The 27,384-nt window shown below is 33.0% G+C and overlaps 2 protein-coding genes across 2 annotated transcripts in view; one reads left to right on the top strand and one right to left on the bottom strand.

Moving 5' to 3' along the window:
• Positions 1–20,686, bottom strand: part of LOC129228006 (bromodomain-containing protein 8-like) — a 112,429-nt gene extending 91,743 nt beyond the window's left edge. Inside the window, exons 1-4 of the mRNA XM_054862636.1 lie at positions 20,270–20,686; positions 10,885–10,966; positions 9,189–9,258; positions 3,149–3,198 (exon numbers count right to left, since the gene is read on the bottom strand). Coding sequence (XP_054718611.1) covers positions 3,149–3,198; positions 9,189–9,258; positions 10,885–10,966; positions 20,270–20,342 — 275 coding nt within the window. The 5' untranslated portion in view covers positions 20,343–20,686. The remainder of the gene's footprint in view (positions 1–3,148; positions 3,199–9,188; positions 9,259–10,884; positions 10,967–20,269) is intronic.
• A 340-nt stretch (positions 20,687–21,026) lies between these two features.
• LOC129234427 (cullin-1-like) lies at positions 21,027–23,827 on the top strand. Its single transcript, XM_054868426.1, has one exon. It carries the CDS (start codon positions 21,237–21,239, stop codon positions 23,454–23,456), a length of 2,220 nt encoding a protein of 739 aa, XP_054724401.1. The 5' UTR covers positions 21,027–21,236; the 3' UTR covers positions 23,457–23,827.
• The last annotated feature ends 3,557 nt before the right edge of the window (positions 23,828–27,384 follow it).

The following is a 27,384-nucleotide window of genomic DNA, read 5'->3' as shown; positions in this document are numbered from 1 at the left end:
GGCTCTTATCCATGCCTTATTTCAGAGGCATTTATTTTAATAAAAAGAAGATACACAGAGAAAAATTGAAGAATGGAATATACAATGTCGGACTGGTTCTAGAACTTAAAGCATCAACTTAGAATTTAAAAAATTAGTCAAAGAGCTAAAACATTTCAATTTTGCACGGTCAAGGCACATGTCTCATTGGACCGGTCATATTCTAAGTAAGTGGATAGGTTTTGGTTTCACATTCTTCAGCAACCATTGGACAGAGACAACAAAGCCTCCTGTAGTTAATCTGGATTGAAAATTGGCAAGAGTCCGGTTGCAGTAAATCTGTCTCTTTTTAGGCCTCATACAGTCAAATAATTATTTTCCTCTTTTACAAAACTTGTTAAAACACACACACACACATATTCATATCGCCAAAATGTCTCTAAACATGTAAATATGATACGTCCTTCTTCCTTCTCTGACCATTTTATAGAATGGACTAGTTTGGAAAATGATTGAAGAGCAGTTTGCTGTCAGACTATAGCATATAAGTTTGTTATTTTGCATCTTTAAAATTTTAAAAAATCCAGACTGAGTCGCAACTGTAGGATCAAGAGGGAAAGTTGAAAAGCCTTTTAAAAGCCTTATAATACACATTCAATCAGACGCAGGAAAAAAATCTTTTTATTTTGGCATTAAATTTTTTTTAATTTCAACTGTGTTTTCAATGCAAAAATCGTTAACCTTTTTACAGGTTTTTAATTAATATCTTCGTTAATTAATGTCATCCAAAGATGCAACCTAGCTAAGAACATGCTTGATCAAGTCTCCTTTTGAACAATTTTTTTTTTCCAAATCAGTCCATCCGTTTAGGCCCTAGAGTGCCACAGACAGACACACAGATACGCAGATACACAGACACGTCAAACTTATAACCCCCTTCCATTGTTTGTCAGGGGTTAAAAATAAAGATACACTGTCCAAGCTTTATTTAACATAAGAAACTACTTAAACCTGCATATTCCTCACTAGCACAGCCAGAATTTCCTTGCAGAAGGAGTTTTTTGGTCACAACAGTCCTTACACATGTAATAATTACTGAATTAGGATTGGCAACAATCAGGGGTGCACCAACCAAAACTCGCTTTTGGAGCAAACTTGGGAGCAGGAAAATGGTGAGTTGAGCAGCTTGGAGCAGTAAAATTGCAAATTTGGAGCAGCAGGACTCCCAACACATTTTAGCTTTAGAAAAGTGTAAAAGAGGACCATTTTCAATCAAAAAGAGGACTGAAGAGGCCCAGTTAGGATTAAAAAAAGGACCTTTGGAGAACCATTCATTTAAACCCAAGGAAGCACCAAAAAGCAAATTAGCTGCCTGCTGCTAAATCTATGAAGATAATTGATTAATTAACCATAATACTGATTTTTAATGATACAATTCCTTTATCACCTTCTGCACAACTGATATTTTTATTTATTGAATAATAATATTATTTACACACAGTAGCGTAACTAGTTAGTGGCAGTAGTGACTCTCGCCAGGGGCGCAGCAGCCAGGGGAGCGGCATTTTGACTGATTAAGAAAAATATTTTTTAAGAGTTTTTTTTCTTTTTTGAATTATAGAAATTAAAAAATACTTTAAAAAAATATTTTAAAAAAACTAGCAAGAAAAAGAGCTAGAGGGGGTGTATATATAATCTACTGAGAAGAATGGGCATCATTGAAAACAATTCTTCATCTTTCTTCAGTTTAAAGTTATTTTTGTTTTTTTCAGTCTCGTAATGCTTCTTAATAGCGTTATATCCCTTCTCAACCAATATGCATCTATCACACCAAACAGATCTACTGTATTGAAAGTATTCCTAAAAATGTCTCAAATGCTCAATCACAAAGAGATGCAAATTACATGAGGCTTAGTTTTGCAATTTTCATATTCAAAGTATATTTTCGAGAATCTTATAGCTTATATTAAAAAAAAAAACTCCATGATTGCAGGGCCGTGAATGCTTTGAATTTTTATGGGGGAAAAAAACTAATTACCCCCCCCCCCCTGCCTTTAGCAGGCATCATGACAGTGAAATGATATTCACAAATTCAACTTCATAAAATTATATAATTCAACTTTGTTTCAAACACAAATGCTACTTTAAAATGTTAAGTGCTCAGTTGTTTAAATTTAATATCCCCCCCCCCACTCCCGCAAAAAAGAAAAAACAGTAATAACCAAAAATAAGCTAATAATAACCAAAATTAAGTTTGTAAAACTAAATAAACTTGAATTGAACAATACAAAAATTATTAATTTTTTAGTTATTTAAATAAAAATTAGATCCAGTTAATCTAACGTAGCATGTCAAAATAACTTCTAATTGCCATAAATATAAAAATATTTACAAGATGCAAAATGATTGGAAGCTCAGAGAAGCAAATTTTCATGAACCAAGTTCAATGTTGGCATGTTTCCCACAAAATAAACTTATTTGTTTTCTACTAAATTAAACATAAAACATGCTAATCTAAGGTGGCATATGGGATAATACCATTCGATTGGACAAAATATTTTAATATTTACATGATTCAAAAAGACTGAAATTTCAAACACTAAAAGCAATTTTCCGCAAAGTCCGAATAAGTTCAATGTTGCCATGGTTTCCAAAATAATTCCTTCGTTAATTATTGAAATTAAACGAAAAATAAGCTAAACTAAGGTAGCATATGTCAAAATAACTTCCAATTATGGAAAACATCAAAATATTTACAAGATGCAAAAGGATTGAAATTTCAAACCCGAGAAGCTTTTTTCTGCGAAGTCCAAGTATAATTTTTTTACAAGGTTTCGTCAAAGACAGTGTTTATACACCACCATTGCCTACAACATAGCAAGAACTGAAAGATTGCATATGTGTAGCATTACCAAAAATTGACAGTAAAACACTCCAAAATGTATGCTATGATGTATGTCACATTATCAAAGGCGCACACATTGAACATTTGTGAGTGAAAAGAAACTCTGACATTTTATCTTTCATTTTATGTATCATTTATAGTGCTGAGTGTAATAGTTTATGAAATGTATATTTTTAAAACCAGGATATTCTTTTATGCTAACCCTGTATAATATTTGCACAAAACATAAGTGTGAACATTTTATAAAAGTTTAAAGACAATTACTTATAATCTTCAACTCCTTTTAACAACTTTGTGTACTGAAGGGCACAGTTCTAGAAAGAAAGAAAATATTACAAACACTTTTATAAAACAAAGAATATTTTCATGAATGTCTTGGACCAGAAAGAGATAAAAGTCGATTATATGAAATAAACAAAAACAAAAACTACGACATTTGAGAATGAACTAATATGTGTGTATGTACAGTAAAACATCATTTATTTTATATGTCTCTTTATCTATAGAGGAAGGAATTATATCAGATATAGAAAATCAAGCTAAGGAGGAAAAGGCTTTATTTCATTTGTTAATTCGTTCGCTCCCAGCGTCACGCGGACGCTACACAACAATTCCTCTCTTATCAGCCCAGCGGCACGTATCCGCTATGCGCTCTGATCGACGCTGACGTCCCAGTGTCACGTATACGCTTTCTCGAAATGGAACGATTGAATTGAATATTTAAACGATAATAGATGGCGCTAAATGGCTATAACTTCGATGATATTCGAGTCACATGGTATTTGACCTTCATGTACACGCTTTAGTTTCTTATTTGGACCTCTCAATGGGATAGATTTTTTTTTATGTAAACATCAGTGAATCACTGCTCTGCGCATACGATTTATGAGGTCTCAATTGCTCTTGTTTATATCTTTGCTTCTCTTTTTTTGTTACGAGTAATTGAAAGAGATATACATCTAGCTGAATAAATTATGGGGGAGGGGAGGAAGGTTAAAATATTTTTGCGTATGTGTTCCAGACTTTTGGGATTCCCCGTTCGATGAGAGTACGGGAAGAATTTCAAGCGGCACTGAAGTTTATGATTATTTTTGAATCCTTTCTGATATTGTTCTTCTTTATTTATTCTTTTTTATTTGGAGACTGGAACATTGCAATAAAAATGGTTAGCGAAGTGAATGAAAGGGAATGTTTTCGAGAGAATTATGAAGCAATTTTGAGATTTGTTGCGTGGGAATTTAACTAGTTTAAATTCGTTGACCTAAGTTGTATTAATTAAAATTACATAAGGAACATATTTTTTTGCTACATTTCTTTTTCTTTGATTGCACACTCACGATGTCTAACTCTAACTTTGTTTTTGTGCACATATTATTTAACTTTGTGCACATAGTTAAAGTTTTAGTATTCTACTTATTTCACTCCCTTTTGATAATGTAATAGTCTTTATATTAATAATTAGTAATCAGTAGTACATTGTTACAGCAAATTTAAATTTTCAAGTCATTATTTTGAAATGCTGATTTTATATGAATATTTTTGTTCAGTTAGGCTGTAAATGCTCGGGCCGATGGCGGCATTCCATTTCGGAACGTTCGGTCCCGTAGCTGCGCTTCGTTTTCCATGCGCTGGTCCTCAAGGGGTTAAAGTAATAGTCAAAAATATTTTCATGAACTTTATTCAACTCATGCTATAATAATCATTGTAAAAAGACAATCCAAATGTATGAATATTAGAAGAAAAGTTTTTTTTTTTTTTTTTAATTATTAATCTATTATTTAAAAACTGATTTCACTACTTACACTTTATCTGAGCATATGTGCATCAATAGCTTATGGGCTATAAAACAATAAGATAATGAAGCTCAAAAACAAAACAAAAAAAAAACATGGATTATTAGCATAAACCAAAAAAAAACTAGTATGTTGTGGCCATCACGAAACTTTCTTCTATATTTTTCTTTTTTTTTCTGATCCCTCCCCATGCTTGACGAGGAAGCAATATTCCCAACAAAAACAAAATTACACATGCAAAAACTTGACGACTATCCCAATGTCTGAATTATTGCAAAAGCAAAGCAAAGAGCGAAAATTGAAAGTTTTTTTAAAAGCCTTGCTTGAATTAATTACAAATATTTTATTTGTTAACAAACATAAGATGGCAACAGTTAAAAATTTTAAATCATTGAGATAATATTTCCTATCATTTCCATACAATTAAAATCACGAGAAATACGCAGACGACAATCTATTACGATTTATCTTTCTTATTGTTGCATTAATAAAAATATTTTTATTCGCAAAAAAAAAAAAAAAATCAACACCTCTTGGAGCGATCGGCGTCAAAATTGAACCAAAGCCTGTTTACACATGGATTCACATATATTCCAAATTTCAACCAGAACGTAGCATTACTTCTTGAGATAGGACACTCAAAATGGAAAAAAAGAACGGGTGATTGCGCTACCCCCTTTTTAGCTGTTGACACAAAAATAAAATCAGTTCTTATACCCACTAAGGGCTACTTGCCGATAAATTTTTCTTTCATTCCGTTCATTATTTCTTGAGATACAGCAGTCACAATTGACGACAAAAAACGTTCCATAGCTCAACCCCCGTTTGCGTTATTGACACCAAAATTGAATCAGCACCTGTTCCTGTTAATACCAACATATGGACCAAATTTTGTTTGATTCCGCCAGTTACTTCCTGAGTAATAGCAAGCACGCGTAACTCGAAAAACGTCCCATTGCTCCACCCCCCTTGGAGGAATTCGCGCCAAAAACTAATGGGCACAAGTTCACATAGGGGCACATATGTGTACCAAATTTCGTTCGATTTCATGCGGTAGTTTTGTTGTAGAGCGGCCACAAAAAACTGGTCACACACAGACGTGACACACATACACACACACATACACACACACATACAGACAGACAGACATTTTCCAAAAATGGTCGAAATGGACTCAGCACACCTCAAAACGTTCGAATCCGTCAAAATTCGAAATTCGAAAATTTGCACGAATCCAATACTTTCTTCTATATATTAGATATAGAAGAAAGTAAAAAGAATTGCCTAAACACTGCTAAAATGAACAAATAGAATCAATTAAAACATAGAAAAAATGAAAGTAACTTTTTATAAGAGCTTTCATTAGATATTATAATATTTTTCTAATCTTGTAACAGTTTCTTTGTGAGTAATGATGATATTTTTGCAATGCAACATTGCAAAAGGGATAAACAAATCAATGACCAGGAATCATCATAACTCTAAAAACAGCAAATTGCTTGGTCCCAAAGTGTGAATTTGAAAGAGTTGACTGTAGTGTATACAAATATAGATTTTAGCATTTTAAAAATGCTAAGTAAGGTCATTTAGGGTTACTTTGATACACAATTTCTCTATTTTTAACAGTCACTCATAATTTAATAGGGATGCACACAGTCGAGTCCTGACTTACGCGAGGGGTGCGTTCCAAGACTCCTCGCGTAAGCTGAAATTTTGCGTTGTGGAAAAATTTAGGTTTAATTTTGTTAGAAACATACCAGATTCTTTTAGACCGTCCCTCAAACAGCTTTAAAGCTTTCTTCTCAACTGTACATTACAGTTTCTTACTTAAAGAACTAAACTCTTACTCTATTTGAAAAATTTAAAAAAAAAGCTGTTTAATTCAACATGAAATACTTTAATGTGCACAAAATGAATGATCAAAGATTTAAACAAAACAACATGGTACGCACAGTGTGTATTAATAATAAAATGCTGCGCTACAATAGTACTGGTGGATTAGTAATAATATTTAGTAAAGTAACATTTGAGTAAAAAAAAAGATGATGATAATTTATGATCCATGATCAGATTCTTATCTAATACTTTTTTATATTCGGTTTGCTTTGCCTTTTCCTTAAAATGTTCCCATTCATGGCAACAGCCCATCTTCCCAATTTCTTCAATATACAGTACAAGAGCAGCTTCCATTTTCATAATATTTACTTTGCTTAGACATTACTATGCAAGTTTCAATATTGAAACTAAGTTCCGAACTTTCACGGACATCTTTTTGTTTCGACTTTTTAATTTTATATGTATGATACATTCTGTCATATTTGTGTCGTGATACTGTTGACGATTGGTAGTTGTTCAAGCATATCAATAATCTTAACCTTTTTTCCTGTCAGAAACTTTTTTTTTCCTGCCATCTTCACAAAATTTACATGAAACAGGCAAGTAAGATGCCATTATATTTCATCAACTTTAATATTTAGAATGAAAAAAAAAGCTAAATGAAAGACTGAGTGGTTATTTGATGCACTAGCAGCGTGATTTGTAGACTAGTTTGGTGTGGGAACTTTCGCTGTCTGTGATGCTAAACGGATGTAATAATGCTCACAAAATCAGTATTTAGTAGCCAATAACGAAATCGATACTTTCTACAAAAACAATTCGTGTTGCAGACGAAAAATTCGAGTTAGCTATAAATTTGAAAAATTCGCGTTATATGTTATATAATATATTCAGACATAATTGGTCTTGCCATTTAAACAACCCTCTATTGTCATCATAAATATATACGTATCAATTTTCTCATTGTTTGTCTCACTGTCCGGTAGATGGCGCCATGAGTGGGTATCAACTCTGTTTTTCTGTGGGATATAAGAAGTGAGATCACAGAGGGTTTGTGTGGTATTTGGTGCGTGGCTGTCTTTTAACATGGTGCCCTTTTTTCCTCATGTCCGAATAGTGTGTGTTATTTAGAATATTCACCTTACAGGTATGAAGTTAAATGTTCATCCATCCTGTTTTGCAACGTACATTGTAATTTCTTTAACTTACCAACTATTTTAGACTTTTAAATAAAAGCTTTTTATAGCAGAAGTATCTTTCCTAGTAATGTGTAGTATTCACTCTGCTTAGTGTTAGACAGTATTAGAATATGTCAGATATCTTCGCTAATGGCATTTGATATTCTGTACGTAACATTATAGCCATTTCGCGTAAGTCGAATCGCGTTGTAGCAGGACGACTGTAATTCTTATTGACATAAAACCGAAGTAAAACTTTTATATGGTATAGTTGTCTGAAAATTATAATTATACAAAAATAACAATAAAAATTATAAAAAATATTGAAAATGAATGATTGATCTAGTTCTAATTCATTCTGCCACTTGGGGTCACTTTGAGTCACATGAGAAATTAATAGAATGTAACGCAAATACCTTTAATGAAGGTACCTGGTACTACTTTGATTAAGAAAAAATAAAACAGAAATTAAATTAAATTGAACTGTGACATTTTGAATTTAAATTCTGTATTTCGCAATCACGAGTTGCGATGGGGTTGAAAATTGATTACAAACATGCCAGAAGAATGCAGAATTGCAATGGACCATCTACAAATTCTTTGACGTCAAATATGCTTTTAAAAATATGAAGTAGTGCAAAATTAAGTAGTGCAGTAAGTTACCATCCCTAAGCCAGAGTGCCATAGCAGTACATGCAATATACCAGACAGTCTGGTTATCACATCCTTAGAGCAGGAATTAGTAAATGGAGGGAGCAAGTTCAATCATTGGCTTAGCAAAAGTTTAGGCAAAGAGCTAAAGTCACGTGACTTAACAACTTCGAATGATTAACAGGTTTTGAGTGAAACTGGCAAAAAAAAGCCCGTTTTCTTCTAATGCTTCTCTTTAAAATATCACGTGACTTGGTGTTTTTGCTTTACAAATGCAAGTATTCACTCCCTCCATTGTATCCCTTCTCGGTGATCATATCTAGAGACTGCAGTTTCATTCGTATTAAAACTCATCAATCTGGATTAGTGAATAACCGAGCTGTAGGCAGATTGGTAGATAAAGGGAATTTATCTCAGCAGCAAGTGTCTGCAGCATGGTGCGGTTTGACTTGTGAATTGAAGGCAAAGCTTAGGTATTTAGCAATAAATTGCTGTCCCTAAGCCAGTACACTAAAACTAAATAGGAAACTAAATGAGATAAATTTACTTTAATCTGAGAGATAAATTTACGCTATCCACCAGTTTGCTGGCACTCTCAGCTTCAATGAGATGACATCAGCCTTCAGCTCGGTTAGTCACTATTCTAGACTGATGAGTTCTAATAAGAATGAAACTACAATCTCAGGAAGTGATAACTGGGCTGTCTAGCATATTGCATGTTAGCCAACGTGGTTCAAAATATATCCTAAATGACAGTACTTTTTTCTTTTTAAAAGTAATAAACATTGTAAATTCAAATTATTCAAAACAAAAGGCACCATAAAAATGATCAACAAAAGTACTTACTTTTGGTATATACCAATCAGAAGGGCGTTTAAGATCAGAAAACAGTTTTATAGATCTGGATACAGATACCCTAAAAAAAAATAACTTTTTGAATACAATAAGCGGGGTTGTCTGATTTTTTGTCTTTAAATTATATTTGTCTTTGCAATTTTATAACTTGAAAGAAAAAATCAATTCCTCTCTGTTTTAAACTTTAGAAAATAATGGATATAAAAGGTTTTTTTTTTTTAGTTTTTACCGAGGGATAGTTCTGGAAATTGCGTTTTTATGACAGCAATGATATGTATCTGCATAAGTAATTTCTGGGTATGTCACTGATTTAGGGTTTTTTTTTTTTTGACAATATTTCCAATCAAAAATAATAAATTTAACTTTTAACCAATTTTAAAAATTTGCTCGAGGAATATGTATCTCAGGCTTTAAGTCTTTGTCCTCTGACAGCAGAGCACTTTTGGTTTCGATAGACCATCGAACAATGATATTTTCAATATCTGATCGTATCTTTCGATCGCAACATGGAATCCCGAAACCTGCTTTCATAATCCCTCGAAAATTAGTTTAGAATTATTTTTTCTGTAACTACATGAAATGAAAAAAATAAAAAAGAGAAAGAGACGAGGGATTAAAAAAAAAATTGTTTGTAAATTGGGCTTTTTTTCTTTTCTTCCTCTTTCTCTCTGCAATGTTTTTTTTTTCTATTTCTTTTTTCTATCTATCTTTTTTTTTTTTTTTTGATAATTGCAATGAACAAAAATATTATTTGATCACTCAGTATTTTGGTTTAACTTTCGTGTCATATTTTGGCAAGTTTATTTTAATCAATGAATTTAAAAGGACTCACTGGAGATTCTTTAGATAGGGTCCGGGAGATCAGATAACATTAAAATGAGATAAGTTTCTGGAAAGTTAAAATTGATTAAGTTGTTTATTTTTGAAACCTTTGTTTTGATACATGTCTGAGCAACTTCATATTTAAATGCCAAACTGACTCATGATTATCTCTTTTTAGTGAAAGTGTGAAATACAAATGGCAAGCAAAACTAAGTACATTAACTGAGCTGCAGTGTAATACACTATGCAGATAAGCACCCCTAATAACTTGTTTTTAGTACTTTTCTTTTTCTTCCGGGAACCTAGAGGTTTGTAAGAAATAGTACCTACCCAAATGTATTGACCGTACTGACCACTCTATCTCTTTCGTTTCTTTGTTGGTTATTATGTGAAAATTCCTAGAAAAGGTAGATCTCATTTTTGAAATCAGGTTTGAGGTAGACAATGTTCTGCAAAAAGCTATAGTGTGAGTTTTTTCCCAGGGGAGCTGAGCCGGTCTAAAATATTATGGAGGGAGCTCAGGCTCCCCCAGCTCTCCCCCTTCCCACGCCTATGGATATGACTACAGTATGTAGCTTTTTTATTTGCGTTTATTCTCAAATTTCAAAACAAAATGCTAAATTTAAAGACTTTTCAAAAAAAAAAAAAAAATCCTATAGGAAATTTGGGATAACTTCGATCACTGAGCACATTTTAAAGACATTATTCCTTCAACCTATCTAGCATTCATAAAAATTTTATTGAAGTTTTTTTATGGGTATGAGAGGAATAAACCTTCACTCAATTTAGAAGAAATTGAGCCATGTAAATATTAATAACAATAATTTAAATTTATTTAATATTGTAAGAATGCAGATGATCATACCAATTTTTATCTCCGCTTCTTCCAACAGCAGACGCTAAATACAGAAGTTCATTGGTACTCCATTTATCTGTGTATTCATTTCCTAAAAAAGAAAAAAAAAATTTCATCAGTCAATTCATTTTCTAGATAAGTAGGATAGAAAGAACTCTTAGTTTTAACACATATTGCCAAACCTAATCCAGTATTTATACATGTCATAAGCATACTATATAGTCCAATTGCGTTATTTTAGTTGCATAGCCCGGCAAGTGCTTCTAGACACTTCAACTAATTTAGAAAATAGCGTGCTTCATTGATACTGAACTGTTGGAGTCTCTCTTCAAATGAAGAGGATTTACAGGTAAGGTAATTCTAATTAATATTTTCCCATATATTTAAAGTGTGATACCTCAAGTTATTCAGACTAGGATTATTGATACTTAAATGTAACACCGGGAGAAATAAGCAAAAAACGGGAGATTTTAGAGTTGGTAGGTCTAGATAAGAGTCAAATTTTAAACAATCTGCTTCGATTCTTAACACTTTCAGGTCTGAGCTATTTCGCCCTCATATCTCCCTCCAATTGGTCTTTTTTGGCGCTTTTGCATTATTTTTAAAAAATGCTTGGAAGATGTGCATTTTAGGGATTTTTACTGTATTACATGCTTCAAAAGGTTTTCTTTCATTATGAAGGAACTATTTGGATGAAATAAGAATCCATTTTTAGTAAGAAATTATCGAAAAAAGCATGTTTGAAACAAAAAAAAAAGATCCACATAGGATCCTTTTCCTTGTTGCTTAAATGGCACAGTTTGCATGAAACGGAAATGTTTCCGCTGGTAGCTTACATATTAGGAGGATATTGGCACAATAATCTCATTGACATCAAAAATGTTCCTCAACTCGACATTCTCTGCTGACACTTCAGGGTCACCCCGTATTTACCACTATTTGTAGTTCAACCAGATTCTCTGCTGACAGAAAACACTAACTTGGTACTATTTGGCAGTTATCGCTTATTCTTTTCTTTCTAAGCCATTCTCTACTCAAGGTGAATATTGGGGAACTGTGAAAATTTCGACGCTAAACAAACTAATGGCGTCAAACAGATTTCTTCAAGTCCAGTCTAAGTCCAAATCAAAACTAAATTGGTTTTTCTTTATCTCTCCAACAGAAACCCCAAATAAAGCTAAACCAAAACTTAAACAGGAATTTCAGTTGACTATACGGCCGTGCTAAGCACAGTGTACTAAAAGTAGTCATACTTACACTTTTGAACATAAATGAGCTATTGTAACCAAGTTGTTTTCTGTTTCAAATTTTACTTAATAAATAAAATGTTTTAGGTTCAATTGATCAGGAACTATTTCTTAAAACATTCTGGAAGAAAAAAAAAAGGCATCTGAATCAAATGTATGGATGAGCCAAACTTTAGGACGCAATATCTCAGTTTGAGCTCAACTGTAGATTCCACTTCTGTGCTTAGCACGACAGTCAATACATTTGGTTCGCACAGTCAGCAGAAACATAGTTCTGTGACTAAAGTTATGCTTGTTTGTTTCATGACAAAGGAAAATAAAATCTTCACTAATCATATTAGTTTTAAAGAAGGTTCAGTGTGTAAGTTCTCTGTGTGGCAGTACCATTAGCAAACCAAGACCTCAATTTTTTTCAAAACTTGCAGGAAATGCAATTTTTTGAAGTCTTGATGGAAAATTCATTGATATAAACAAAGCTTATCTTATAATCATTCACCAAAATACAAGTATTTTGGTGCTTCGAGGATTCCTTCTTAAATGCAAGCAGATGGGACTTTCCATAGGCTCACATCTTCTTGTATTAAAAAAATAGGTTCATTGCAATCTCAAAACACATGTCTGTATAATATTTTCTGTTATCTCAGACTTTCAATGCTAATTTTTTTTTTTTTTTTGACAATTTCTCGCTGATTGAATCTGTTTGTAGTATCGAGCATAATTTATATTTTTTCATCTTGAATATATTGTGTAAAATTTAAACAAGCAGTCATAAGTATAAAGCTATTAAAAGAAATAAAAATAAATAAAACTTACATTGTGATGCATGGTTAGCAATGCATCACAATGAAGAAATTCCTTCATCGCACAGCCCTAATAGATATAAATATACGCTCACATCTAACGGTTCCCTTTATTGATACTATTGAGATAATTTTGTGAAAAAAATTTATATTTTTGTGCAAAAAGTATTAAATGTGTTTTTTTATCTACATGTAAATTATATTATCATATAAGAACTTGCATTGTCAAAGTTAGACAGTATTTTAACACACAAGAAAGGGGTGGGGGAGAAGGAAATAGCATAAGAATTTAAGAATGAGAAATTTCTAATTTTATCACTTTTGCTGAAAATTTTAATTAAAACTTCCTGAAAAATTGAACAAAAATCAAGTTTTTAATTTTTCCGGACCGGAGTGGAAACAAACTCCTTCGGAAAAAAAGTTTTTTTCCGAAATTTTCTGGGGTTTTTTCCAATTGTTTTCATCTCTGTTATCATCAGGAGATGATTATCGAGAATTTCTTGAACTGATTCAGCATAAAACCCCTATCCTAGAATCAGAATTATTGCACCTAGAACTAAGCACTATACTTATGAATGTTAAAAATCCTGTACTGTTTTGAAATACAAGTGTTTTAGCCACTAGTTCGTTATCAATTCAGTAGTAGATATTAGATTTCAAAAAATTCGGTATATTTACGGAATATGTTTATTCAAAACCTAGGATGACAGTTTCTATACTTCAGAAGGCACCTTGTAATGATTTTAATTTAATGAAATATAAATTTCATAATTGCAATATAAAAATATTAATGAAGAAGCAAATAAAATTGCATGGCTCTTTTTGACAATCAAGTGATACTTGAATATAAGACAATTGGTAAAGTTGTTCAAGAAGTCAGTGAAAAAATATTGCTGCAAAGTACCTGAGGTTATGACCAAAAATCTCATGAAATTTGAGGACTTCCTAACTTATGATCAGTAGGGTCGAGCTAAAAAACGAATTTTTTTTTGCCGAGTTGCTATAGCGAGGAAAAGTTGCAATTGGTGAAAACTTAAAAAACAAAAACAAAAAATTTTGAAATCGGATAATATCTTCTAACTGCGCAACAAGTCTAAAAATTCGGAAAAATGGAAAATTTTATGATTTTTCCACAATTTTTTTAAAAATTTTGAGTTAATGATTTTTTTAATGCTCTGAGACGGAAATGTTGCAATTGTTGAGCCTCCAGAAATTAAAAAGAAATGTTGAAATAGAATAATACCTTCTGATTCAGGAACAAGCCTAAAAAAATTGAGAATTTCAGCTTCTCTTCAAAATTTAAAAAAAAAATGGTCTAATTTTTTTTTCCAGTAATATACGGAAAACTCTTTTATAAAGCACTATATTACACAAAAACAATAATTTATTTATTGATTTTGAAGGTATCTTCTAACCATGCAGAAGTCCCATTCTTTTTAGTAATAAGCCATTTTCAAATAATAGAAGGTTATTAACTGTTTAGCAAAATTTCTGTCATCCAGTACATACGTCCTTTTTTTTTCAGTGTTTTTTGCTGAACCTAATTTGTAAAGAGAGTTTTTGGAAACTTGGGCATAAATTGATCTGTATTTCAATGTTGCTCTTAGGCGCAGCGCACATCTAGCAGACACGAACATCTCGCAGACAGGTTTCAGACAATCGGTCCGAAAAACCAGTTCATTCTGCAGTGAGCGCGCACACCTAAGCGACAGGGCGGGGGTATGACATTTGTCTCCGTCTTACCCTCTTCTCTCGAAGTGTAGCAGGAGGGATATTTGTTTCTGTCGCTTCCGCGTCGTAAATGACAAAACAGCAAGATGAGTGTTGTGTTGCTAGAAAGCGCTTAATTTAGTATCTGTTTTATCAAAAATGTTGAAAACCAAAAGAAAAATTATTTGATTACCTATCGTTGGATTGTTCGAACAAAATATAAATGGAGATAGCGTGGAATAATGTCGGAAGAAAGCGAAATTCTACTGGAAAATTACATTTCAAAAACTAAGAACTATGATAATATTGTTAATGTTTTTGCATTACTTTTGGATTTATGATATATTTATTCTAAGCTTTACATGAGGCATGTGATAATGTAAAATTTATACAGAAATGTATGCATTTGACGTCTTTTGGAACCATTTTGCACGTTGTAGTTCACTAATTATAAATGAGTAAGTTCAATGATTTCTGTAATGAAATGAATTATTTTAAGAGGTATTCAATTTAACTACTAAACTATGAACATTCAAAGTTGAAACTTAGTTCAGTTGTTGAAAAAAGTCTGAGGCGCTGGAAGAAATTGGTCAAAACGTGCTAAATGAGAATGCACCGAGTTCAATTTTTTAGAAAAAAAAAATTGTGATGATATAATAGAAGTGTTATGTAATTTTTTTCCACTAAAATCATTGTATTATTGAATAATAATATTTTTTAAATAGATAACTGATATGGTTTAACATAGATAACTATTCAATGTTAATAACAGTGTCCTAAATGTTTTTAATATTAAACGTTTTAGCACCTAAATATCTTTTAATGAATTGCGTGATTAGTGTTGAAAATTCATCAAAATAAAAGCAATTTTCGAAATTTGATACTCAAATTGTAATGTATTGCGCTGTTTGTAAGTCAAACATTTTTATTATTATTATCAAATGATAAAGTTCTTGTTATCAAATACGTTTCAAATATTTAATATTCGGTGCCGAATTTATTTATTTAATATTAAGTTAATTTGTACTTTAAATACGACGTCGTACAGTTAGTCAAGTGCATGCGACTTGCGTATTTATTTATTATTTCATTTACATTCCTTTATTTAATAATTCCCTTATTTATTTATTCATTCATTCACTATTTTATTCACTCATTTATTTATTCTTCTGTTTCATTTTCTTTTCATTTATTGGTGCATTCTTTTATGTCCATATGTTTAACAAAAGATATCTTTAATAACTTTAATAATCAAATAAAAAACGTTTCCTGAGAAAAATTAAATTTTTCTATTTGCCCATCAGAAAAAAAAAAAAATTATATTTTCCACCTTTTTTTTTTTTTTTTTTTTTGGAGGTACAAATTTACTGCCAAAAATAATAAAAAAAATATGTTTCCGTGCAAGTTTTATTGTAAAATTTATTGTTCGTTCTTTATGTATCGCCATTTTCAGGACAAATTTCCAATTTGTTCATCTTGAAAGTTTTCTCAACTATTTCACTTTGACCGACATTCCATACACAATTGATTAGTTCTTGAAAATTCATAGGATATTACAAGAGGTTTTGATTAAGTTTAATTTAGGTACTTAACACTAAAAAACTTAAAATGAAAACATCAATAAACAAAAACTCAGTCTGAAATTTACATTAATTTCTTCTTTGGCTGCAAGTAACAATAAAAACAAAGCTTAATCATCAGATGAATCGTTATCTCACCCGCGAAACGTCGCCATGTTTGTTGACAACTGATAAATGTAGCACTGCGCATGCGCGCTCGATACCGTGTTCCCCGCTGGTTGTCTGTCAAATGTGCTCTGAAAAATGTTTTGTCGCCGACGTGAAGCAGGTAAGACAAACGTCGCGGGCATGTTTCAGACAAATATCCTCTAGGTGTGCGTCCTGCCTTACGTAGCCATCTCTTGATTTTAATTCGCAAACTTGAAGCGAAGCCTCCGTCACTAGCTTCACGCATCTTTTGACGGCTTGTGTAATGTCAGGAAAATAATTTTACATTCAAGTCTTTTGTAGTACCTGTTTTGACCAGGGTTGTCCTATTTTGTCCACCCCAGAAAAAACCTGAAAAAAAACTGTCCCGGAAAAAATGTCATTTCGTCTATTTTTTCAGTGAACTGAAAGTTTTTAGTTAAAAGTTTGAAAACGATAAATATAGTATATAAATATAGTATTGAAAATATTAAGTACCTAATTATATAGACTCTTCCTATTTAAGTAATATTTTAATATAAAAATAGCATACATTATTATGCATATAAACAATTGATTGTAAAATATTTTAAAGTGATAATGAAAAAATTAAGATCTCTTGAAGTTTTTGTAAGTGTGTATGTAAATCAAATGAGTGTTAATAAGTTATAATGCATGTAATGGCATTTATAAATACAAATACATCAGCTGTACATTGTAAGATGTTTGTCTGTGATGTGGAGGTTTATTGCCCATTGTAAATGCATTTATAAAATTTAAAGGTTGGAGTCTCAAAACATTAAAAATCACATTTTAAAAGGGGGGGGGGACTACTAGATATTAATAAAGGAAATGTTGACATGAAGTGAAATCTGTTCTGGTAATACAAACAGGGCCAGATTTAGGGGAGGGCAGGCAGGGCTACTGCCCTGGGGCCTCCCCAACAAAGGAGCCCATACAATAAATTTTTTACAAAATATCCTAATTTTCACGGGTCGAAAATATCGGAGATATATATATACGTATCAAAATATTCGGATATATACATGAAAGTATTGGATATTTTTGAAACTATGATGATCTTTTCAAACCCCGATTAGGGGCCTCCACTCCTTCGTTGCCCCGGGGCTTCCACACTTCCAAATCCAGCTCTGAATACAAATGTGATGATCAGTAACAGATTCTGAATCCAGCTATGGTGTTCCTAGTCAATTTATTAGTCCCTCATGAAGGATAATGGCCATTTTAAAGCTATCTACCACTTTGCTCATTATGTCTAGTACACTTTTCTGAGTACCCACAATCTTACTAAGGTAGTAATTTGTATGACTTTAATATATCCATAAAAACATGCAGAGTACATAAATATTTTACTATGGGGTGAACATTAATAAACCTCAAAAAACAAAAAACAGTTAAATGTTTTTAGTCTTTTGTATGTATGTCTCCAAGCATTTTATTTGACTTTTCCATTGAGTTTATTTATTTATTTTTTGTAATACATAATAGTTTAAAGAGGCCCAATATCTTATTCACATTGTTAAATTTTAATACTTTTAAGTAAATTAGTTGCACCAATGCGTAATTATTTATTTTATTTATTTATTTTTTATTTATTTATTTATTTATTTTTTTTTTTTTTTGGATTTACTAAATTCTAAAGTTAACAATCAAATTCATAATATATAATGTATTAGAATTATATACTAATTTTATTACACCATAACAATAAATTTATGCATGGATAATCAGTTGATTTTTCATTTTGTTTATTTCGTCCAGTTTCTTCCTGCATCCCGGACTTTTTACAAAAAAGTGGACAAAATACCAACCCTGGTTTTGACAAAATATTTACTGTCTTCGTTAGTAACTTTTTGAAGAAAAAACTGGCAGAGATAACATCGTGCTTCAAGTAAGAATCTCTGTCTCTGTGTAATCAGTGGCTTCAAAATTTAGGGATGGAATAAAAAAGTTTCTGATATGCCTTTAGAAACAGGCTTTTTTAAAACCTTCTAAAAACTCTAGTTGTCATATTTGCCTCTTTTCATCAAAAACCATGCCCACCAATAAGTTTTCGGGATACGTAAAGAAAGAGTTTCTTTCAATGACAGGGTAATAAAACAACTTGTTTCAGCTTCTAAGGCAAGTATCCACAGGTTTAAATTATTTTGCAAACATGAATGGAACCGTTCGTGAAGTTTTTGCAGTTCTTTATTTTACACTAGACTGGCATGTAACATTTTAAGATAAAATTAACAATGTTTCGGATTGGATTGTTATATTAAGTCTGAGAATGCTATTTGTACAAGTGGGCCAGCTGGAATGTGAGAGTGTGCCGGGGTGTAAAATTTGACCAATCATTTGGACAATTGCAACTCTTTATTGCTTGAGATATATCTAAAAAATATGTTGGATCTTTACTCAAGCATTTGCTGTTCTCTTCTATAGTTGTACAGTTAATTACTTGAAAATCCATTACCGGCAGTTTCTTACAACCTCTGAGACGTTCTCTTATTGGTCCAAAAAATAAACTTGAGCCTGTTGTTTGACCATTCGAATTTCAAAAAGTGACAAAAAAGACCATTTGAGGAAATGGAATAAACAAAGAGCCAATTGCAATAATCGTCCGACATCAATTTTCGAATGGACGAATCGTGTTATTTTTCGACCACGTATAAATTTTAGTACTATCACAACCTAAGATGTCTAATAAATCATCTAGTGAAATTTGTTGTTCATTTAGATATGAAACAATGCTATTGACTGCATATGTCTTTAGCTGATCCAGAGTTTGGAAAAAACACATGGCTTCGCTTAAAGTTTGTGGATTTAAATCAAGAGATGGTTACATATAAGAGCAACATTGAAATCCAAATAAATTATGTCCGAGTCTTCGAAAGAAATCTGATTAATTATAATCAGCAAGTCACACTTAAAACAATTAGACTTGTGTACTGGATGGTAGAAAATTTTCTAATCGTAAGTCAATTGAAAATGGCTCATTACTGCAAAGAGTGGGACCTCTACATAGTTAGAAGATACCTTCATAATCAATAAAAAAATTATTGTTTTAGTGTAATATAGTGCTTTATAAAAGAGTTTTCTATATATTACTGGGGGGGGGGATAGACCATTCTTTAAAATCTTGAAGAAAAGCTGCAGTTCTCAATTTTTTAGATTTGTTCCTGAATTAGAAGGTATTATTTAATTTCAATGTTTCATTTTAATTTCTGAAGGCTTCACCAATTGCAACATTTCCGTCTCAGAGTGTTAAAAAAATCATTGACACAAAATTTTTAAAAAATTCAAGGAAAAATATAAAATTTTCCAGTTTTCCGAATTTTCAGGCAAGTTGCGCAATTGGAAGATAAAATGCGATTTCAAAAAAAAAAATATTTTTTGTTTTTTGAGACTTCACCAATTGCAACTTTTCCGCGCTATAGCAACTCGCAAAAAAAAAAATTTGTTTCTTTCGCTTCGCTCTAATGATCAGCTTCATAACTGAAAAAAAGAATTTACCTGATGCATTTTATCATGCAAAACTTGGCAGATCAAACAAATCTGCGAGTTTTGGGAGAATTATCTTTACAAAGCACTAAAATTTATTGGAGTAAGCCAGTTATTAATAATCTTGCGGAAAAGAATTAATGGTATACATTATAAGATTTTAATGAAAAAATAATAACCATTGAAGATCAATTCCAGTTGTTTGTTTTGATCAGTTTAACAAAAAATTTTGAAAACGCACTAAGTGTTCTATGTTATGATAATTCTCTCAAGTAAAACATACTGCTGCTGGATGACGTACGACATCAAAAGCACAGGACGAAGGCAATGCTCCTTTTTTAAATAAAAGAAAACAATTTATAAAATATTGAGACGTCATGACAGATTCTGAACACATTTTTAATACAACGACTATAGCACTCACCATCTTCATCATCAACTTCCAATCTCGATAGGTATTCGTTTTCTTTAATTGAAACATTTTCAGCGAAAGACATTTTGTGAAATATTAAAGAACTGAATTCCTTTAAATTCCTCTACTAGAATAATCCTTAAAAAATGGAATAGTTTCAAACAAGTGAACTGTAACAGTGGTTAAGTTTTTGTTCTTAGTCCTGGGTGATCTTTGACTATGGAATGCAAACACATAAAGTTTCATCCATGCATGAATTTTACAATTGATTTTCGGCCTGTGAGCTCTTTAGTGGATTGCCGATAGAGATAACAATAAACGTTTGGTTTCAATGTTCCCTGGAAAATGCACAATTTTAATCTTTTCAGTTTTCAGCGCAACAACCAAACACAAGATTTGTAAACATTTCACTGGCCATGCCAGTTCCGTAGTTTTCGTAGTTTTCTTTTTTTGTTCTTTTTTCAGCGAAACAGTTTTGTGAGACAGAACATGAAAACATATTATTTATTCTTGTAACAATTATTTACAGGGTAGTAATATCCACCATTACTTTTAAAACTGAACATACTTATGTAAGTATGCTGTACTTTTAAGTAGAGATAAAATAATAAGGCTTCATTCGGAAACAGGCACCGGTCGCACCTAGAGTCCCTAGTCGCACCGGTGCCACTGCTAGCGTGCGACCGGTGCCAGTTTCCGAATGTACCCTAAAAATTGTCTTCGCACTGTGTTTCTTCTGTAACCGTACTCTCTTTTCACTCATTTCGATTGTTGTTATCCATCTCAGAAATATTCAATAGTATACTTTTGAAACAAAAAAAAATATTTTTGTCAAACACTTTCAATAATAAATCAAAAAAAATATTTTGAACTGTGGAAATGTTCTTCTTGGGCAAATAATTTTGCTGTTCTCAGCGATTTTAATCGTTGACCCGAATCTTGATTTGTGGATTAGCAGAGCGTCATTATTTATTTTTTAATGCCATACTCAATAGGTGGCCTGGATTTCGATGAAATGTGGCATGATTTAGAAACAGGTATAAAGCAAATTTATGCTAAAAACATTTCCAAACCTGAATATGTACGCTTGTATACTTTAGTGTACAATTTCTGCACAAGTCGTTCCGACGGAACTACTATGTCTAGCAATGATTATCTCCACCAGAAATTGTGTAGTTTTCTTAGAAAATATCTAAAAAGTGTGCATGAAAGATGTGCGGATTTAATCGAAGAACCCTTGTTAATGCACTATATGCAGTTATGGGAAGATTATCGTTTTTCGAGTAAAGTTTTGGGTAATGTTTGTGCATACCTCAATCGTCATTGGGTTCGTCGCGAGCGCGAAAAGAGTAGAATAGACGTTCTAGAAGTGTATCACCTTTCTCTTATTTCTTGGAAAGAATATTTATTAACCCCCATGAAATCCAGGATGTCTGCTGCTGTGCTTAAACTAATAGAACGAGAAAGGAATGGAGAAACTGTCAATACTAGGTTGATAAGTGTCGCCTTGAATTCCTACATTGAGATGGGTATCAACCGTGTAGACCCTGATCCTGCTCAGTATAACTTATATTTGTATAAAGATGCATTCGAAACTGCCTTTTTATCCGAAACTGAAGTGTTTTATGCGACAGAAAGTGCTTCCATAATTCGGAAAAACCCGGTGTCAGAATTCATGAAAAAAACTGAAATCTGGTTCCAAGAAGAAAAAAAGAGAGCCCAGCTCTATTTACACGAATCCACTTTAGACGCACTTGTAAAAATATTAGAAAATGTGGTTCTTTGCAAATACTTGGAGATGTTCCATGCCGAATTCAAGAACCTTTTAGATTACAATAAAATTGATGATCTGAAACGCATGTTCAGTTTGCTTTCCCGTCTTCCTGCAGGCCTGGACGATTTGAAACTGCAGTTTGAAGCATATGTCATGCAACAAGGACTATTGGCTGTGGAGAAATACAATGAATCTGACGTAAGTGATCCTAAACTTTACGTTCATTCAATATTAGACATTCATCAGAGGTACAATGCGGTCGTGATTGCAGCGTTCGACAGTGATGCCGGTTTCGCCACCGCCCTGGATAAAGCGTGTGGGAAATTCATCAACAAAAATTCAGTCACAGAATCCAGTGGTTCTACTAGCAAATCTGCCGAGCTCCTAGCAAAATATTGTGATTTATTGTTGAAAAAGAAGCCAAGTGATGCAGAGGAAATGGAATTGGTCGATAATTTGAATCAGGTGATGATAATATTTAAGTATGTCGAAGAGAAAGATATTTTTCAAAGTTTTTACAGTAAAATGCTTGCAAAAAGACTCGTGCAGCAAATGAATTCCTCCGGGAACGACGATGCAGAGATCATCATGATTTCCAAGCTGCGGGAAGCCTGCGGTTTTGAATACACTGCGAAATTGCAGCGGATGTTTCAGGACGTGTGTGTCAGTCGGGATCTGAATGAACAATTCCGCAAAGGTTCCAGCACCCTTGATCTGGATTTTAGCATCAGCGTCATCAGCTCGTCATCTTGGCCCTTTCAACAGTCCATAACATTTTCACTTCCGCAGGAGTTGGAGCAAAGTGTTCAGCAGTTCACTAATTTCTACTGTGCACATTACAGTGGACGAAAACTCCATTGGCTGCATGGAATGTCCCGGGGCGAATTAAGTGCCAGGTGCTTCGACAAACCTTATACGTTCCAAGCGTCCACATTTCAGATGGCTGTCCTCTTGCAGTTCAACACCTGCGACAGGTTGTCAGTGTCTCAGTTGGAGGAGAGCACAGGAATAAAAACTGAAATTTTAATGCAAATTCTTCAGGCTCTGGTCAAGTTAAAACTTTTAAAAGTTCCTGACATTAAAAGTGTTAATCAGTTCTCTCAGGTGTCTCTGTGTCTTGGGTATCGAAATAAAAAGTTAAAAGTTAGCATAAATGTACCAATTAAGTCGGAAATAAAATCGGAGCAGGAAACCGTTCAACGGCACGTGGAGGAAGATAGGAAGTTGCTGATACAAGCCGCTATCGTGAGGATTGCCAAGACTAGAAAAGTCGTGAAACATCATCTTTTGTTGACGGAAGTTCTCAGCCAACTCTCTCATCGTTTCAAGCCAAAAGTATCCATAATCAAACAGTGCATTGATATTTTGATTGAAAAGGAGTATTTGAAAAGGGAAGATAAAGATTCTTATTGTTATGTTGCTTGATTCATCATGTTTTGTAACAAAGATTGAAGTGTATTATGAGAGGTCACAGTGTATTTAAATTTTGAAGGTTATTGTAAAAAATGAACATACTATAAAATATCTTTACCATTCCTGTCATCTTTCAGTTCTCACTGTCTACATGTCATGTAGTTTATCCATTGAGGTTCGTGGTTACTATGCAGCGTTGAACGTAAATTATTTATTTGAACGAGTTTTAAGGCATTCACATTTTAAGTTGATCAAAACTTAAGATTTTATCTACAATATTTTTAAATTATGTTCAAAGTCCATTTTACCTAAAATATAAAAAATTTATGTTCATGTAATTGTGTCTTATTTTCATGACATTTCAATTTTGTACTGCTTGTGAGAAAAAGACATTATGAGAATTAAAGATTTAGTTTATATATTGTTGTTTCTTTTGCAAGATGAAAATGGTGCATTTTTCTTTCTCTTTTTCATACATATTATAATAATAATATAAGAACACTGGTGATAGCTCTCTGAAGTGTGATCATTTTTCACTGTTATTCAACTCTTAATTTGAATGGATATCTAGTTATTTTTTGTTTGTGTATATACAGTAGACATCGCTTTACGTGATAACGATTAATGTTATCATTCGCTTAATGTTATCAGAATCACAAAATCCTGAAGCACTTTTATGTTAACAAAACATGTGTTAAAAATAGTCGAATATTGTAATCAGTCTTTGTTTATCGTTGTCATTTTTTCATAAACTTTCTTTTTTTTTCCCCTTTTTTTTGTTCTTCAATCAACAAAAATTCAAAGGCAAACCCTGATAACTCACTTTCTGTGCGGCATTTTGTGGTTTTCAATAGCAAGGAAATCTTTTTCTAGAAAAGTAAAAGAGGAAATTCAATATCAGTGACCTTAGACCTCCCCTAAGTTGCCTTTTGTTTGACCATGCAAAGATTCAATCATTGGATATATTGCTGGTGGTGATCTCTTCCCACTGGGAAAAGCTACACTAAAAACCTTTTTTTAAATAGTCAAACATTTTAATTGTGGAGAAAAAACATACTGATTTAACCATCAAGGAAACAATTGACATTTTAAAAAGCTTTTTTAACCATGATAAATAAAAGAAATGCTGCAACACTGCTAAAAATTTCTCAGCCATTATTTTGTAAGTTACTAAAAAACCGTAACAAGGTAGAAAATAAAGTGAAGCTGAATAAGAGTTTAGACAACATGCAAAACCGTGCTGAAAAAGATGGTGGAGATGAATGTGCTTTGTGACTGGTTTACGGATGTCGGGGAAAAAGAAAGAGAGAGTAAATGGCCTATTAATACGGCAAAAATCAGATCTTGCTTAAAAATGGGCAAAAAAGACAGTAGCATTGGATGGATGATTTAATCAATGGAAAAAATAAAGAGCTTTTCCTGTCTGCTAATTTAGTAATTTATAATTTACAAATACAAATACAAAAGTGAAGACCAGCAACAGGCTCTGGGCCCAGCTAGACTGGTCCTAGTCAATTTACAATCCCCAGTGAAGATCAATGGCCCTCTTAAACTATCTACTCCCTTGTTCATTACCACCTCTCATGGGTGCAAGACCTTCCGTCTCAGGATGGATTTCCGTCCTGGAAAAAATTTCCGAGACGGAGGTCAGGACGGAAAGAAATTCGATGACTTTCCTTCAGTTTTTACTTAAAGAGAAATTGAGTGTTTAAAAAATATGCTTTAAATACTGAACCGTTCCATAACTACGAATTTACATCGACATGCTCTCGATTTTCAACCATGGGCTTGTTTTGTTTGCAACGTGCTTTTGGAAGGCGTGGCTTTTAGACTCGCTACATTATTTCCAACTCACTGCATTGCAGACCGCGAAGTTGCTTATTATTCTCCCTGATTTATCTAATTAATCGTCTCTATTTGAAAATTCAGCCTTTTCTCTTTTCATTTTCGATCAATCCTTTCGTGTTTTTTTTTTTTCCAAAAAATGTCTTAGAGTTGAATCTAAACCCCCGATTGAGAGTGATTGTTGACGGGTGAAATGTTTACGCCACAACATAGCGCGTCCACACACCAGGCAAAACGGGAACTATCAGGGACTTTAAAGATTTTAGTGAAAATGGGAATTTTGGAAAGACTCGGGAGAAATTTTCGAGCTTGTTTTGAAACATCGATGGGCAACTGTTCCTGCATTTTCAACATGTTTCTGGTAAAATATTCTTGGACTTGAGGAATCACTAAATTCTAATGTCTTCCAATCTAACACTCGCTAGAATGGAAATATGAGGGGGGGGGGGCGAGAGAAAGAAAAGGACACGAGAAAAATGGCGGCAACACGAATTTGCGAAAATACTCTGCTCTTGCAAAGAGTGAGTCCGCAAATCAGCCCACGATACTGAGGTCTTAAAACGTTTGTATTTTTGGACAATCTAAAACGAAGGAGGGGGTGGCTACTCAAGGGATCCAGAATAAAATATCGAAAAACTGAATTGAAAGTCGTTTTTGAAGCTAGGAGTGGTTCGGGATTTTCGCACTGCAAACTCTTAAAAATTTAAAAGTCAAAAATGTTGAGGCTGTCTTTAATGGTGTGGGGAGGTTTTTAAAAAAAATCGGAAATTGGAGTCTTAAAAACACTAATTTAGGCAATCTTTGGTGAATTGCTGAGATGGTTTTGGTGTTCTAAACGGAAAATGTTTTGTAGCTGATGCATTAAAAACTGTTTGAGGCTATACTTAAGTTTCATAGGAGAAAGGGAATTTGGGACCCTCTCCCGAAAAAGTGTTTGTAATTGAAGTCTTAGAACTGTTAGGCTGTCTTTGGCAATGTCAAGGGGGAGGGGACTCTGTTTAGGCGAAATTCCGAAACTGGAGTCTTAAAAGCGCAACTTTAGACCGTCTTGGGATTCGGGGTACCCCTTCCCCGAAAAAAATTCGAAGCTGAAGTATTCAGAACTCAGCTTTAGGTTATCTTTGGGGACTAAGGAAGGAATTCGAAGGCCTTCTCTCAATAATTTTTAGAACTTAAATTTTTTAAACTTCGGTGATGAATAGGGGGAAATCGCAAATTTAAGTCAAATTTAGTGAACTTAGGGGAAGAAGTTCGGGGGGGGGGAGGGTTCTTCCCCGAAAATTTCTCCATGCTGAAGTATTAAACTGTTAATTTGGCTATTTTTGAGTGAGTTAAGAGTTAGGGAATTCGGGGGTCTTTCTCGGAACATTTTCGAAATCGAAGTATTAAAACTTCGGGTTGTCTTTGGTGATGTAGGGAGGGGAGTTGCTCTTTCAATAGAAAAATAAATCTTAAACACAAACTTATACTGTTTTAATAAACACAAAGAGAAGGGGGGAGGGTATTCCGCTGCCCAGCCCGAAATATTTCTGTTTCTGAAATTTTAAGAACTCTGTTTTGGGATATCTTTAGATAACTTAAGGAGGAAGGGAGTTGGAAGCATCTTTCAAAAAGTTTCCGAAATTAAAATATTAAAACTTTTAGGCGGTCATAAGTCATGTATATAAGTAAGGGGGGTACTGTTCCTAGAAAAAAGAAGTATTAGAAACTGAAGCCTCTTAAAACTCCAATTTAGGATATTTGTGGTAAATTCAGAAGAAGGGGTTTGGGAGTTCTCTTCCGAAAATTTTTCGAAGCTGAAATATTTTAAATGCCACTTTAGGCTATATTTGAGTGATTTAAGAGGGATGTGAGTCGGCGGCCCTCCCTGGGGTGAGGATTCAGTTCCCCTATTGATTTTTTTAAAATTAATGAATATTGGAAAGTATACCTCGTTTAAAAAATGTATCTACTTCACTGAAGTGGTTTTTTTTATGGCTAATTTCACCACCTGCTATCTTACGAAATAATTTATTTCCAAATGAAGACTATGGGGGAATGGTGCCAGTTTATTATCATTAGTCGCCCATACCCTTCCCCACCTTTCCTTCTCTTC

Source organism: Uloborus diversus, chromosome 1, assembly GCF_026930045.1.
Source record: "Uloborus diversus isolate 005 chromosome 1, Udiv.v.3.1, whole genome shotgun sequence".
Lineage (NCBI taxonomy): Eukaryota > Metazoa > Arthropoda > Arachnida > Araneae > Uloboridae > Uloborus > Uloborus diversus.
The sequence above is the reverse complement of the archived record's forward strand: the minus strand, read 5'-3'. Positions and strand labels throughout refer to the sequence as shown.

Excerpts from the sequence above, each read along its gene's own strand:
- LOC129234427 (XM_054868426.1), top strand. The coding sequence starts at position 21,237 with ATGCCATACTCAATAGGTGGCCTGGATTTCGATGAAATGTGGCATGAT.